We start from the raw sequence: 14,281 nt of genomic DNA, 5'->3' as shown, positions 1-14,281 counted from the left end.
GTAGTGGAGCCCACTAACATACATACACATATACATACACACATGATATTCAAATCTGAAAGAACAGACATAAAATTTAACCAGTCTTTAGGAAATTGAATTATTATTTTAGGGAATCATTATGTTTTCATTTGCAGTATTTTTATGGCCAGGTTGTGTCACCTGTTAACAGTTTTAAGGGTGTTTTAGATAATAGACAAGTGATCCTCCCAAAGTTAATCGGAAAAGCATATTATGAGAAAAACTACACATGGATTTCAAAATATTTTTGCACCACAATAAACATTTTTGTTCCATTTTTCTATGAATGCTTGAAGTACACTTATTGAGTCAAAAACAAAAATAGGTGCATTTAACATCTCATTTCATTTTTAGCCATTAGACTTTGTTTTTAGCCATTAGACTTTGTTAGTGGATGACATGGGCCCTGAAGCCAGGCAGGCTGGGTGTGGGTCTTGGGCTGTACCTCCTGCCCACATGACCTCAGGTTCCTAACTTTTTTCTGCAAGTCTTACTTTTCACAACTCGAAAACGAAGGTAATAACCTCTCCCCCATAGGGCTGTTCTGAAATAGGAAGAAACTCAAAGCAGTCTCTGAGAGCAACACCTGACATCACAATCCCGACCCAACATTACTCTCCTTGTTCTCACCGACAGTGGTAGTGATGATGGCAGTGACGATGGGTAAACAGACTTAAAGATTTCAAACTGTTAAGCCGTGGCCATGTTAATGTACCACCTGCTCAGGGCTTGAACTACTATATCCCTCTTCACTGCCTTCTGTCTTTCTCTCCTCAGATAATAACCATAATCCTAAACCGACTCTACTTTAATCCTGGCAGGTTGTGAAGACTTTATTAGCTTTGTGTTTGAATTTGGAAAGAGTTTATGTTCTATGCACCTGACTGAAGATGAAATTGCATTATTTTCTGCGTTTGTCCTGATGTCGGCAGGTAAGAGAACCAAAGCAAGATGAAATGGCTTAACGTTGTTCAGGCAAAGAAGTTCCACAAGTTGGATAAAAACTTACACTGGCTACAGAATATTTGGGGGCCTTCCAAGAGTGGCTACAAGCCTTTTTACATCTAATTTTTTTTTCCTATACTACCTCCCCCATACACACGCACACACACATATACTCTTTTTTAATTTTACTTGACAGAGTTAGTGAGAAAGACAGAAAGAAACGTCTTCCTTCCATTGGCTCACCCCCCAATTGGCCACTATGGCCAGAGCTACACCGATCCAAAGCCAGGAGCCAGGTGCTTCCTCCTGGTCTCCCATGTGGGTGTAGGGGCCCAAGCACCTGGGCCATCCTCCACTGCACTCCGGGGCCACAGCAGAGAGCTGGATTGGAAGAGGAGCAACCGGGACTAGAACCCGGTGCCTATATGGGATGCTGGCGCCGCAGGCGGAGGATTAACCAAGTGAGCCACGGCGCCCACCCCGGCACACATATACTCTTTTAAAAAGACTTCATTCCTTTCAGATAAAATCTTAAGAAAATGAGAATTGAATACAACCCAGTCCAAAATTAACCAACAGGAATGCTGGGGTCCAGTAAGGTTGGCTTCCCTCACACACCAGTCTCCAGAACAAGGCTCTTAAGACATCCTGCTTCTTCTTGGGTGTCATCCACAAGTTTGTCGGAATTCACCGTATATTTTCAGCCAGTTCTGTCTCTCAAGGATAATCAGTTTTGCAGATTTATTATCTTCTGCTTGGAGTTCTTACACGCGGAGACTACTCTGAATCAACACTCCCGAAGTCGTTTGGAATTCCATGGATGATTTTTTAGGTGCTCTGCATTATGAGGCAGTTTTTTGTATTTTGCAAAAAAAAAAAAAAAAAAAAAAAAGGCTGGCAGGACGGAGAGGAGTACCTCATTCAGAAGTGTAGTTGTTAGCAGGGCTCAAGGGGCCGAGGCGGTGTCATTTGCACTGAGACAGGGGTGGCACTGGACATCAATGCCGTTCCTTTAGAAGACGAGGCTCCTTCCTTCCTTGAAGCGTCGTAAGAATGCAAAGGTCGGCCGGCGCCGCGGCTCACTAGGCTAATCCTCCGCCTTGCGGCGCCGGCACGCCGGGTTCTAGTCCCGGTCGCCCCTCTTCCAGGCCAGCTCTCTGCTGTGGCCCGGGAGTGCAGTGGAGGATGGTCCAGGTACTTGGGCCCTACACCCCATGGGAGACCAGGAGAAGCACCTGGCTCCTGCCATCGGATCAGCACAGTGCGCCGGTTGCAGCGCGCCAGCCGCGGCGGCCATTGGAGGATGAACCAACAGCAAAGGAAGACCTTTCTCTCTGTCTCTCTCTCTCACTGTCCACTCTGCCTGTCAAAAAAAAAAAAAAAAAGAATGCAAAGGTCTAACCCCCTGCTTTCTAACTTCCCTAGATCGCTCTGCCTCTCCTTTAGGAGCACTTTTTTTTTGTTTTTTTTTGTTTGTTTGTTTTTTTGTTTTGTTTTGTTTTGTTTTTGACAGGCAGAGTGGACAGTGAGAGAGAGACAGAGAGAAAGGTCTTCCTTTTGCCGTTGGTTCACCCTCCAGTGGCCGCCGCGGCTGGCGCGCTGCGACCAGCGCACTGCGCTGATCCGATGGCAGGAGCCAGGTGCTCATCCTGGTCTCCCATGCGGGTGCAGGGCCCAAGCACTTGGGCCATCCTCCACTGCACTCCCGGGCCACAGCAGAGAGCTGGCCTGGAAGAGGGGCAACCGGGACAGAATCCGGCGCCCCGACCAGGACTAGAACCCGGGGTGCCAGCGCTGCAGGCGGAGGATTAGCCATTGAGCCACGGTGCCAGCCAGGAGCACATTTTCAAAAAGTAGTGAGACTAGTAGCCGGTGAGTGCCGTGATAATCCTGCATCCGAGCCTCAGGAGGAAGGGGGTCCTGCCACCTCCCGGGGACTACTAAAGAGTGTCATTTTTCATGTTAGATCGCTCATGGCTGCAGGAGAAGGTAAAGATTGAAAAACTGCAACAGAAAATTCAGCTGGCGCTTCAGCATGTCCTACAGAAGAATCACCGAGAAGACGGAATCTTAACCAAGGTGAGAGCCAGGCGTTTCTGGGAGGCCTGGCCAGAATCAGCCCCTGGCACAGACAGACCTTACTTCCAGTATCCCCTGAAGTCATGACAGTCCCCACAAGCATCAGTAAGCCACAGGCTACAAACAGAAATAGCCATGTCGAAGAACCCTAGAGGGTCAACGCTCGTAGTTCAGGTTAAATTCTATTCGTGGTCATCAATTATAAAGTATCCTGCAATAATAGAGGAAATTTCAGCCTTAATGTATTCTGGAAATCCTCTTCCTATTCCCTCAAAATTGGCCTTAAAGCAGAATTAACACTCACAGGGATATATATTTTAAAAAGAATCTTTGAATTGGAAGGACAGACTTACGAAGGAATGACAAAGTAGGAAACCATATATTTCATATAGGTCCTTTCCCATTAAATTCATTCATAATTAAGTGACTTCTGTGTTTTCATCCTTCATTTCCTATTATTCCCCTGTATTCAGGGCATAAGATTTCACTTTTGCTAGTTATTATCTTTCACACTAAAAAATATAATTAGGATGTCAATTGAAAATATGCTAATGTCTTTCAGTGGTAATGCGAATAGTATGTAGTTTGGTCTTAGCAAAAAAAAAAAAATAACCTTCCTTCTCAAATTATTTGTTTTATTTTATAAAGAATTATTTGAATGGTTTTGGTTTTGGTTTCCTGTTGGTTTTCTTTCCTCCTGACAGCTGGGTTAGGTCAGAAAGAGGAAACCAAGGACAAACTGCTGTTGTGTTTTTGATCTTACATCTGTTAAATGAAGGAGTGGGGTAGGGTTGGGAGATGGAAGGGAGAAGACCTTCCCTCCCTTTCCCATCTTCTCACTCAATGCAAGGGTACTGTTAGGTCCTCTTAGGACCTAGAGCACCTAACATACCAACAAGATCTGCTGAAAACATCTCTCAGAGAAGATCATCATGAATTGAAATACAAAGTGGCCTGCCTTTGTATAGTGCTGTAGAGTCTGAACACGTTTTGGCAAACTTCACTGTTTCTCTCAGCTGTTCGGTGGCCAGTGTGTGGACTCTCACCCGGGCCCTCAGAGTCAGTCCTTTGGCTCTGCCCCGGAGTTGCTCTGTTATTGGCAAAGCTTTCATTAAGAACAAGCTGTCACTGGAGTTGACCAGTGTCAGTTCTGCGTAAAGTATGTGGGGGAGTCCATCATCTACTTACAGGGCTCTCAACCCCGACGGCTGCCCCCTTCTCCACCACCACCACCACCACCACCCCCTTCTTTTTCCAAGGTGGTAAAGGGCTAGGTTGGGAAGGGTCGAGCAGGAGGAAGCTGGAGCCGTGGGTTCTGGTCTTGACTCTGCCCACTGACAAAGTGGGCCTTCTTTTGCTTGTGAACCTCTTTTTGGGTTATTAGATGACTCATCTTCAAAATCGTAGCGGATGCCTGTCTTACCATTTATCTTCACCAATCCCCTACTCCTGGATCTTCAAGTCGTTTCAGTCGTGTTTCACTAATGCAAAGCAATGTTGGGAGGAAATCCAGATTCCTCAAGTTTGTAACTCTCGTGCCTGTTTGCCCCTGACATCATGTCTTTTCTTCCACTTCCAGCTAATATGCAAGGTGTCTACATTAAGAGCCTTATGTGGACGACATACAGAAAAGCTAATGGCATTTAAAGCAATATACCCAGACATTGTGCGACTTCACTTTCCTCCATTATACAAGGAATTGTTCACTTCAGAATTTGAGCCAGCAATGCAAATAGATGGGTAAATGTATCACCTAAGCACTCCTAGAATGTCTGAAGTACAAACCTGAAAACAAAAAAAACAAACAAAATTAACCGAGACACTTTGTATGGCCCTGCACAGCCCTGGAGCGCCAACACACTGCACATCTTTTGGTGATCGGGGGGTCAGGCAAAGGAGGGGAAACCATGAAAACAAATAAAAGTTGAACTTGTTTTTCTCATGCATATGATTTCCATTATGCCTACAGATATGGACCCTTTTTCTGTCGAGACTTCTCGACCACGATGGTCGACCTCTGTTGACAGCAGCATGAGGGTCCTGAAGTCGGACGATTTCCTTTTTCTTATAGCTCACTGCCCAGAGACTTTCTGCAGAGTCACCCATCTGTCAGTGACAACAGAGAGTCCAGCAATAATCGGTGACTGGTGTGCATAGCGGAGGTTGCGGCATTACTTTGCACAACTTGCTCTTTGTTTCATGAAGGAAGTTTTTATTATTTTTTTTTTCCACCGATTATTGCCAAGTCAGCGGGATGGCATGAAAAGGGTCCATGGCACTAGCAACAATAGCATTATAATATATTACAGGGAAATGGGCATGAAGACTATATATAGCTCAAAGAGATATTGTTTATATATTGTTTTAATTAATATAAAAATGTAGTTACTGGTGTAGCTTTTCCTGTTGAATTGATAAGGCACTTTCATTTTGCACCTTTTTCTTTAAATTAAATGCTAGCGTGTTCACTGTCGTGTCGCATGTGCGCCAGAAACACAAGTTAAACTGAGAAGGCTTGGAAGGTACGTCGGGAGGTACTGATGCTGCTGTTTACAAAAAGGACTTTTAAAAGACTGGCTGGTCATATCTAGAAATCACCATGTTAGAGGTTTTTTGTTTTTTGTTTTTTCCCACATGTAAAATTTAGAGTTTGAACTCTCCCTAAATTACACCTCGCTCTTTGGGTAGTTTCAGGACAGATGTGTTTATGCTTCATACAAAGTTGAATGATTGCTTGGTGCTGTGGTCTCATACCCTCATGCACTTTTTTTTCCTGGGGAAAAAAAAAAAAAATGCCACGTTCTGAAGGCAGTAGGGGAGGGAGGCTTGTTTTATATAATTCAGTGGTTATAATGACACAGTCTCAAATTAGAATTCTCAGTGCTTTGAGAACAAGTCAGTATTGAGAATATTAATTGGAATCTAGCTTTTATTTAAAGAAGGACCCAAAGATTCTATCTGGAGCAAACGCACACTCCCCATGTGAGAACATGAAGCATTTTTTTGGAAGGTTTATGTTCTTGGTCTCATCAAGCAACCTAAGACTATTGCAGGGAGCATTAGTTCTAGACTAGTTGTTTCTAAATGCTACTACTCTCAAATATTGCTCTCCATATTTTATAGACAGGGATAGTAGGCAGGGTGTGGGAGACATACAACATTGCTCCAGTTTCTTAAATATCTTCAGCCTTTGAAGTGAAGTTGATGCTTGCCGCAACCATGGACTTGTATTTATCTTCACTAGAAAACTGTGGACTGTAATTTATTTTATTAATTATTTAGAAGAATGCCAGGCTTTTGTGTTCAGGGGAGAAACATTGCATTGTCTTGTTTAAGTTTGTGTGTGTGTGTGTTTAACAATCTCAGTGGGTGAAGGAGGAAGAAACAGTCGGATGAACATGTATGTGTATTTTTAAAACAAGTGACTTTTTGGGAATGTAGGCACTTGGAAGATGATGTCAGTCACTCTAGGGTGATAGTCAAACTATTGGTACTACATCAGAAACCATGCTTGTCACAGGAAAGAACCTTTCCCATGGAGTAAAGGTAGCGTTCCTAAGAAGCCCCTTACGTCTGAGAAAGGATCTTGTCTCCCACAAGGGTCCCTCCAGAATTTTCCACAGGAACCTGTGACTAATTCCCAGAGCACCTGTTTTTATCTCCACTGACTTTCTAGCTCATTTCTTTGAGGGACTTGGGAAAGGGCAAGGAGTTACTCACACAGAGTGTGTATGGAGTCTAAAAAACTTTTTTTTCAAAAATATAGTAAGGATTTAACCATAAAGAGAAGACAAGAGTAATATTTACTTAAAATTGTTACAGGCATATAAAATTGTGTGTGTTTATATAGAGAGGTGAGCTGTCAGCATATAGTATTTATATTTGGGCAAGAAGGGTTAAGTCAAATTTTTTTTATTTAATTAAGCATAGTTCCTTTAAAGATCAATAGTATTTATACTCATAAAAGAGTACCAAGCTTAGTTATTTATTTGTCCACTTTTTCTCCTATTGTTTCTCCTTTGGGAGAAGACAATGGGGTGGGAGTGTTTTGGTTGTTTTTTTTTTTTTTTTGGGTCAGACTCACTAAATTTGGGGATGGTTTTATTGAAGTATATTAACTTCTTTTTAACCAAAGCTTTCTGAATATGACCAGCCTCAGGTGCTAGTGCATTAAAGAGCAACTAAACCTAATTCCAGTGTCCATTCATGACATCAGAAGAGCTAACTGAACTTCTTTAAGGGTGAGAGAGAGCATAATGAGGAACTTAGAAGAATTTTGCATGGACCTAATGCAAAAAAAAAAGCAGTGATGCTCTAATCTCAATAATAGTCATGCCACGGTGACATTGCTTTGACAGCAACGCACGGTAGAATAACGTGATGCTGCTGCTCTGCATATGGGAAAGGAAAGCAGGTGGACTTGGAGAGGAGCCGAATCATAGAGACAGAGATGTGCTCTGCAAGGCGAGGGAACAATTGACTATTATTTGGATCTAAGATGGGATCTGAAGTTAAACAGAAAATTCAGTTGAAAAAAAATTGGAAGTCCCAAAAAAGATGTGAAAAAAAACTCTCCATTTTTAGTTTCTTCCTTATTATGGAAACACCTGTATGGTGACACAAAATACTCAGTGGTACCAGAACATTCATTCTCAATCGTTCTTGGAATCACATTATCATCAGCCAGGCTGCTAGAATGCCTTTGTACAATTGTTTTCTCACATAAGGTAAATAAGGCTTTTTGTGCAAAGCCTGAATAACCTGTTATAATGGTGTCCAGACGGTTGTACTGTTTTGTGAAAAAAACTGGCCTTGGTCACAATGAAAACAAAAGTGCAGATGAAAGTGCTTTTTGGACAGTTTACAAATTGTGTTAAAGCTATGGATATTTAAGTGTACAGCATCCTAATTTGTGTTAAAGCTATGGATTTTTTTTTTTTTTTAAGTCTTCAGCATCCTGATTCACCCTTCCTAAGTTAAGGAAAACATGACTTAAGACACTGCTTCTATGTTTGGTTGTTCTTTATAGTGGGGATACCAGATGTCTGTGAGCGTATGGGGGTGGGTTTGAGGGTTAGGTGAGGAAGGAGTGTGAGTGTGCGTGCTTTTGCGTATGGGTGTGTGATGTGTGTGTGTGTGTGTCAGACCGCTTCTAGGCTACTAAGTGTCAATGGAAAAGAAAATGTATTCAAAATACTTAAATCAAAACTAGAAGATGGAAAAAAAAAAAGATTTATTCTATTCAAAGCCTTGTCTGGACCACTTTAGAGAGACTTCTATTTTTTTAACCCTTCTATAAATATTTGATGGCACTTGAAATATTCCTGCAATAAAATGTGATTTGTGTAAAGAAAAAAAAGATTTTGTAATGTGAAACAAAGAAAGAAAGTAATGTAATTTTCTAAAAAAAAAAATACAAACAAACAAACTTTGTATTATTTTCTTGATGGAATTTGTCTATCTGTCTTTGGAAAACTTTTTATTTCATTGAATGTGCCATAGTAGAAATATGTGTTTTTAGTTGTAGACTAAGGAATAGCTAGCTGTTTGTGTTCCGACATTCCAAAATGCAAAACCACCTAGTAGAATCTTTCACGAAAGAGTTTCAGTAGTACGTAAGCTTCTCATTGTTGCTTTTTTGCACATGTTCTTCATTCCTCTCTAGTGCAATATGTACATAGAGCACTTGCGGGTGTACCTTGATCCCTCAGGGAAAAAATACATATTTGTACAGTTTTTTTTTTTTGTTTTTTTGTTTTTTGGGGGTTTTTTGCGCCTTTTTGTTTTTGGCTAAGGAATGTCGATCGAATCACTTGTAATTGTTGAGGGGCAGCCAGATAATAATCCTAAAGCCACTGTTTCAAACATTGATTGTTTCAATCATCTGTCCTTCCAGTGCTATTATTTTAAGATAATAATAAAAAGTTATTTTCTGACAGTTCTTTGTGCTGATTGGTGAAACAGAAGGGTAAATAAGCACCTTATGATTGACTTACTGTGAATGACAATCCATCTTGGGAACGACAGAAGCCCTTTCATTTGGAGTTGGGGTTGCGAGTCAGAAACAATGTGCTCAGGGATCTCCTAAAACTCTTAAAAACAGGGTGGCCGGTACTACTGGGACAAAATGTGTTTTTTATTCTTATTAACAATGATAATGATATTATCCCTCCAAAGCACAAGCGAACTGTATAGAACTGTGTGTAAACTCTTCACTGTTGTCTCATGTTGTTGAGTTCAAAACTTATGTGCTCTTCTGTCTTGTGTGCTTCGAAACACTGACTAACTCCTTCCAGGGCCGTGCAGTTACTCCGGTGTGTTCAGAAGATAATATGTTAACATGCCAGCACAGAGCCTGGTTCGGGGCAGCCTTTGCTTAATCCCTTTGCCATTGCTTGAATAATTCAAGTAATAAAAGTCATAATAAAAACATAGCAACATACATTAAGAACTATTTCAAATCCTATATAATTATGGATTAAGACTTTAGAAATCAGTGCCGAGATGAGAAACCTACCCTATGAGTATAATGAGGGTAGGTCAAAGATGAAACATGTTTTTATTTTTATTTTTTTTGAAACGTTAGTATCTACTGTCTGTCCTCCTCTAGAAGCAAACCAAAAGCACCCATACATAAAGCCACTCTTACTTCCACGATCTGATGAATTGAGTTAAAGACAAAACAAAACTCGCCTGTATGATGGCAACGTGGGCCAGCTTTTAGGGTTGCATGTGACATTACTGAAAAGTAGTTTTGTTCTCACAGTCCTCTTTGTTACCTTCCATAAAGTCAGGAAACTCGGCATCATTGTTGGCCGACTTCCAGAATACACATTCAGAGTAAGATTCACCTATTTCTCCTTACCATAGAGGAGCGCAAGTCTGAGAAAATTAAACATGATAAACTTCACCTTGTTATTTTATTTTAGATGAGCAAAATGGCAGAATTCTTCCCCCTCCATACACACACACACACACACACAGTATATGAGTATACAAGGGTGCTTTAAAAAGTTCACAAGAAATAGAATTAAAATTATGAGTTTGTTTTGGTGCAAAAAGATTTTTTGAAATCAATGCATAGTTTTTTCATAATATGCATTTTCCACATATATTATGAAAAACATTTCTGCACCAAAAATTTTTTTGCACAAAGTAAATTCATACTTTTAATCCCATTTTCTCACAAACATTACAAAGCACCCTTGTATGAGTATACAAACACGTGTGTTATACTTTTTCATATTATGACAGGTAACTGCCACTTCTTCCCAATGAAGTTATGCTCCAGAACCCCATGGAAACAACTTTTTACCACAGATCCAACTGTGTGCCCTGAAATGCAATTACAACAGCAAAGCTTGATTGATTGCTCACGGTCTATAATACAGGTTTTCATTCTGCCTCTAAACATTATTATGATAAAGATGTTCTACCACATTCAGTTACATAGCCTTTCCTGTTGCTGCTAATTTTTAAGAGATGAGGAGGCAGAGTACCAGTGTCTGCACAAAGCAGTTCATTTCACTTCTGGGTCTACTTGCTTGTCTATTTGTGTGTAAGTGAAGTGAGATCAGTTTGGTCAGGCTCTTGGAATAATGTAAAATAATAATAATAATCCACAAGCCTGGCTTCAGACCAAGTGCATCTCCATGTTCAACCAGACCTTCAGAACTTAGAGCAATAAATACATTCAGTCATTCATTGATTTATAAATGAGCAACAAAATATTCAGTCCAAATCACAACAACCTGTGTGCAATGACGCAACATAACATGGAGTCTTGTATGGAGAGAGTGAATATGAGTATTTTAAATAGATGCCGAGGGAATCCACGTTTGCCGTTTACTTGAAGTGTGCTTTTCCACGGTAGCACTTAGCCTTTTCTTCCTCTAAGAACTAATGACAGATAGCTTGCTATCAGCTTTGACATGCTGCACGTGCTGTTGGGTCCTTCTTTAAGGACGAGGAATTCTCTCCAGCGTTGCTGTGTGATTTCTGTCTCACTCATTATTCCCTTCATGTGGATAAGTACCATTTCTAGGAATTTGATCACCATTGAACAGATTGCATATGTAAATGCAGATCATTCTTGAGCAATATAGTGAAAATGATTTCACAAAAAAAAAAAAAATCCCTACGTACTGTACACATCTTCTTGAATCCAAAATTCGTTTCTTATCCACAATGGTCTGAAATCTTATTATCAAACAGTGGTAAAATTTTTGAACATTAGGACATTAGCTGGCTGCTTCTTTAAATGTACCTGTATTGTCTGCCTGCTCCTTTTGTGGAGATGTGTTTTTGTATTGGATGTTTGGGCCGATGGGAGGCTTCAAGCTACAACATATTTTCCCAGTTTAAATATATTTAACATAAGACAAACCCCAGACAAGGCTTTTATTATGTATAAAGAACTGCAGTGTTAGGTGGTTTATTTGCAAACCGTTTTCAATGTTGTCCATTTTTATGGCACCTTTAACAATATTGTTTCCAAAGTACAAAAAAAAAAAATAGGTTAAATAATCTAGCCATAACTGAATGTCAAGCAATAAAACAAATGATTTTTGTGTATAGACTTAAATGAGATACCAATTTTAGACATCTGCATGTAAATGCAATCTCTTGTTTACTGCTTTCTTCAACTTGAGCAATTGATTCCTTATTTACTATTAACTTAAGAACTTGTAATGGCCTGTAAACATTTTCTCTTACTCTTCTTTCAAATTTACCTTCGTCCCTGCTTTTGAGTCATAATATTTAATGTTGTTCTGCACATCTCTATACAGTTAACTTTTTGGCTTTCATCCTGTATAGATAAGAAAACGTTATATTATAAACAGCCTACTCAGTGCAAATATTTATCTGTTTATCAAATCCACAATATGCTGTATAATACTGGTTTTACTATATAATCTATTTTAGACATAGCTGTTTAGAACTAGAGTGTGCTATTTTTGTGTTTTTCTGATGTGTGGTGCTAGATAAGTTACTTTTGTGAACAAAAAAAAATCCCTTTTATTCCTAGACAATACCACCTTTGGGTCTTGTTAATTTCACTGAGCATAACTATATATTTGTATATATATACATATATATATATATATATTACCTGTACCCAACTGGCAGCTGTATCAGAGTGCTGGATTTGGGACATGCTTTTCTCTTTAAATACATAATATCATATAAATTATTCTAGAGTATATTTAATTAGGATAAAACTACTTCCTTAGTATGGATATTTGACATCCAAAAGGTCAATTTGTTTATAAATATGGATATATGAAAACGTATCAGCATTTATGTTTGCTCCTCAGCTTTATACTGTAACTCCTGAACTGCAAAGTAATTTGCCAGGCCTTCAAGATGCGCAAGAAAACTCTCCCACTTATACTTTTTTCTTCTTACTAGGGAATCCTGTTTTTGTCACCGGACAGTGTTGCATCCTTAGCTCCTGTTATAGGTAACAGGCGTTTATATGAACTATCCCAGGCGGCCTGATGGCAGAAGGAACTTCTCCTCTGCTGTCCGAGTCCTGAGAAGAACGCAGCCAGCACTGGCACCACACGGGCCACGCTGGCGGACGTTTGTTTTAATACGACCTCACCCAGTTCCGTGAATTGAGTGAAGGACTTTCCTTTTCAAAAGCACCTAAGAGTGAGCTTCAGTAACTGTTTCACCCATTCTCCCAGAATCCACTGGCTCAACAAAAAAATCAAACTGTATCAAATATCTAACTAAGGATGTAGTTAACCTTATTAAATATTGATTAGAATTGTTCTGTAATATTACTGAATTTGTAAGATCTTTAGCAAAGATTTTTGAGCAATTTATAAATATAGAGCAAATGTTTCTGTTTACTGCACTTTTTATAATTGAAGGTGATAAATTCTCAAGCCATGATTCTTGGCTTCCATGTATTGCATATTTACCCACAATTCTAGACATTTTCCATTTTTATGGAAGAGTTTTCTGTTACCTTAATTATAAACAATTGTGTGGTTAAGGAGAGCTAATGTTAACCTTTTAACATGAATTGGCTATAGTTCAGGGAGAAATCTCTTAACAATAATATCATTCCTTGAGTGTCTGACTTGGAAACAGATTGAAACTTTTTTTTTTTTCCCAACTATCATTTAAACATCCTAAGATTCCCCAGGTTAGAGATTGTATCTCCGCACCTGCACAATGGCCAGCACATGTTAGCATCTGATAGTTATTAAAATGACAACAAATGTGCCCAATTAAAACTTTCTTCCTGGGTTGTTTTGGTAAATGTATAAAGTATGTCAAGCCTTAGGGTTAACGTTTTCTTCTACAACTGAATATAAAAACTGCATTTTAAAAGACCATGTGAAATGCTAACTCTACTTGTGTGTAGGTCTTCAGGATTAAGCACACAAATTTCACAAAACTCTGTGAGTAACAGACTCAGCCTTCTGTAAATATACGTACAGGTTTGGAAACAGTAATACTGTCCCTATAAATACTTGCTGTCTGTTTGGTGTACAGTATGTAAAAACTCCTTTTCTGCCACACTAAAAATGCAAGCCATTTATGGGAATCCTAAAAATAGTATTGACCTAATAAACCTTTGCTAATGATCTTTATTTACAGGATCATCCAGACTTATCACTTACATTGGATTTTCTTTTCATTTCACTCTGACAGTAGTCTGCTTATTTCCAGCTGTTTATTTTATTAAGTCCTGAATTTAAAAAAATATTTTGATTCATTTTGTAAATACAAGCTGTAAAAAAGAGAGATTTAATGTTGTCTTTTAAATACTCTGATTTTCATTCTAATATGAATGTTGTTATATTGTACTTAGAAACTGTACCTTTAATATTACATTACCTTTATTAAAAGTGCATTGAACACATCAATTTTAGATGTGCTTTATGTACTGTTATCCTATAATAAAACTTCAGCTTCTAATGGAACACTCGCCTTGGTTTTCTTCCTTTTGATTGTTTACTGAGTTGCGTTGTCATTATTTTCTGCCCTTTATCTGTCTCTAGTGAATGGTCCAGTGTAACCTTGATAGTTCATGGATGCTCCCAATACCAGTAGTATCAGCATCACCTGCAACCTTGTTAGAAATGCAGAAACCCGGCCGGCGCCGCGGCTCACTAGGCTAATCCTCTGCCTTGCGGCGCCGGCACACCGGGTTCTAGTCCCGGTCGGGGCACCGATCCTGTCCCGGTTGCCCCTCTTCCAGGCCAGCTCTCTGCTG

The 14,281-nt window shown here is 39.6% G+C and overlaps 1 protein-coding gene across 1 annotated transcript in view; it reads left to right on the top strand.

The window, feature by feature from the left end:
• The window catches only part of RORA (RAR related orphan receptor A), a 99,696-nt gene extending 85,708 nt beyond the window's left edge, over nt 1-13,988 (top strand). The window contains exons 8-10 of the mRNA XM_062206047.1: nt 843-953; nt 2,933-3,045; nt 4,625-13,988. Coding sequence (XP_062062031.1) covers nt 843-953; nt 2,933-3,045; nt 4,625-4,789 — 389 coding nt within the window. The 3' untranslated portion in view covers nt 4,790-13,988. The remainder of the gene's footprint in view (nt 1-842; nt 954-2,932; nt 3,046-4,624) is intronic.
• Nucleotides 13,989-14,281: the final 293 nt, after the last annotated feature.

This window comes from Lepus europaeus, chromosome 11, assembly GCF_033115175.1.
Source record: "Lepus europaeus isolate LE1 chromosome 11, mLepTim1.pri, whole genome shotgun sequence".
Classification (NCBI taxonomy): Eukaryota; Metazoa; Chordata; class Mammalia; order Lagomorpha; family Leporidae; genus Lepus; species Lepus europaeus.
This window is presented reverse-complemented; position numbering and strand designations above follow the sequence as displayed.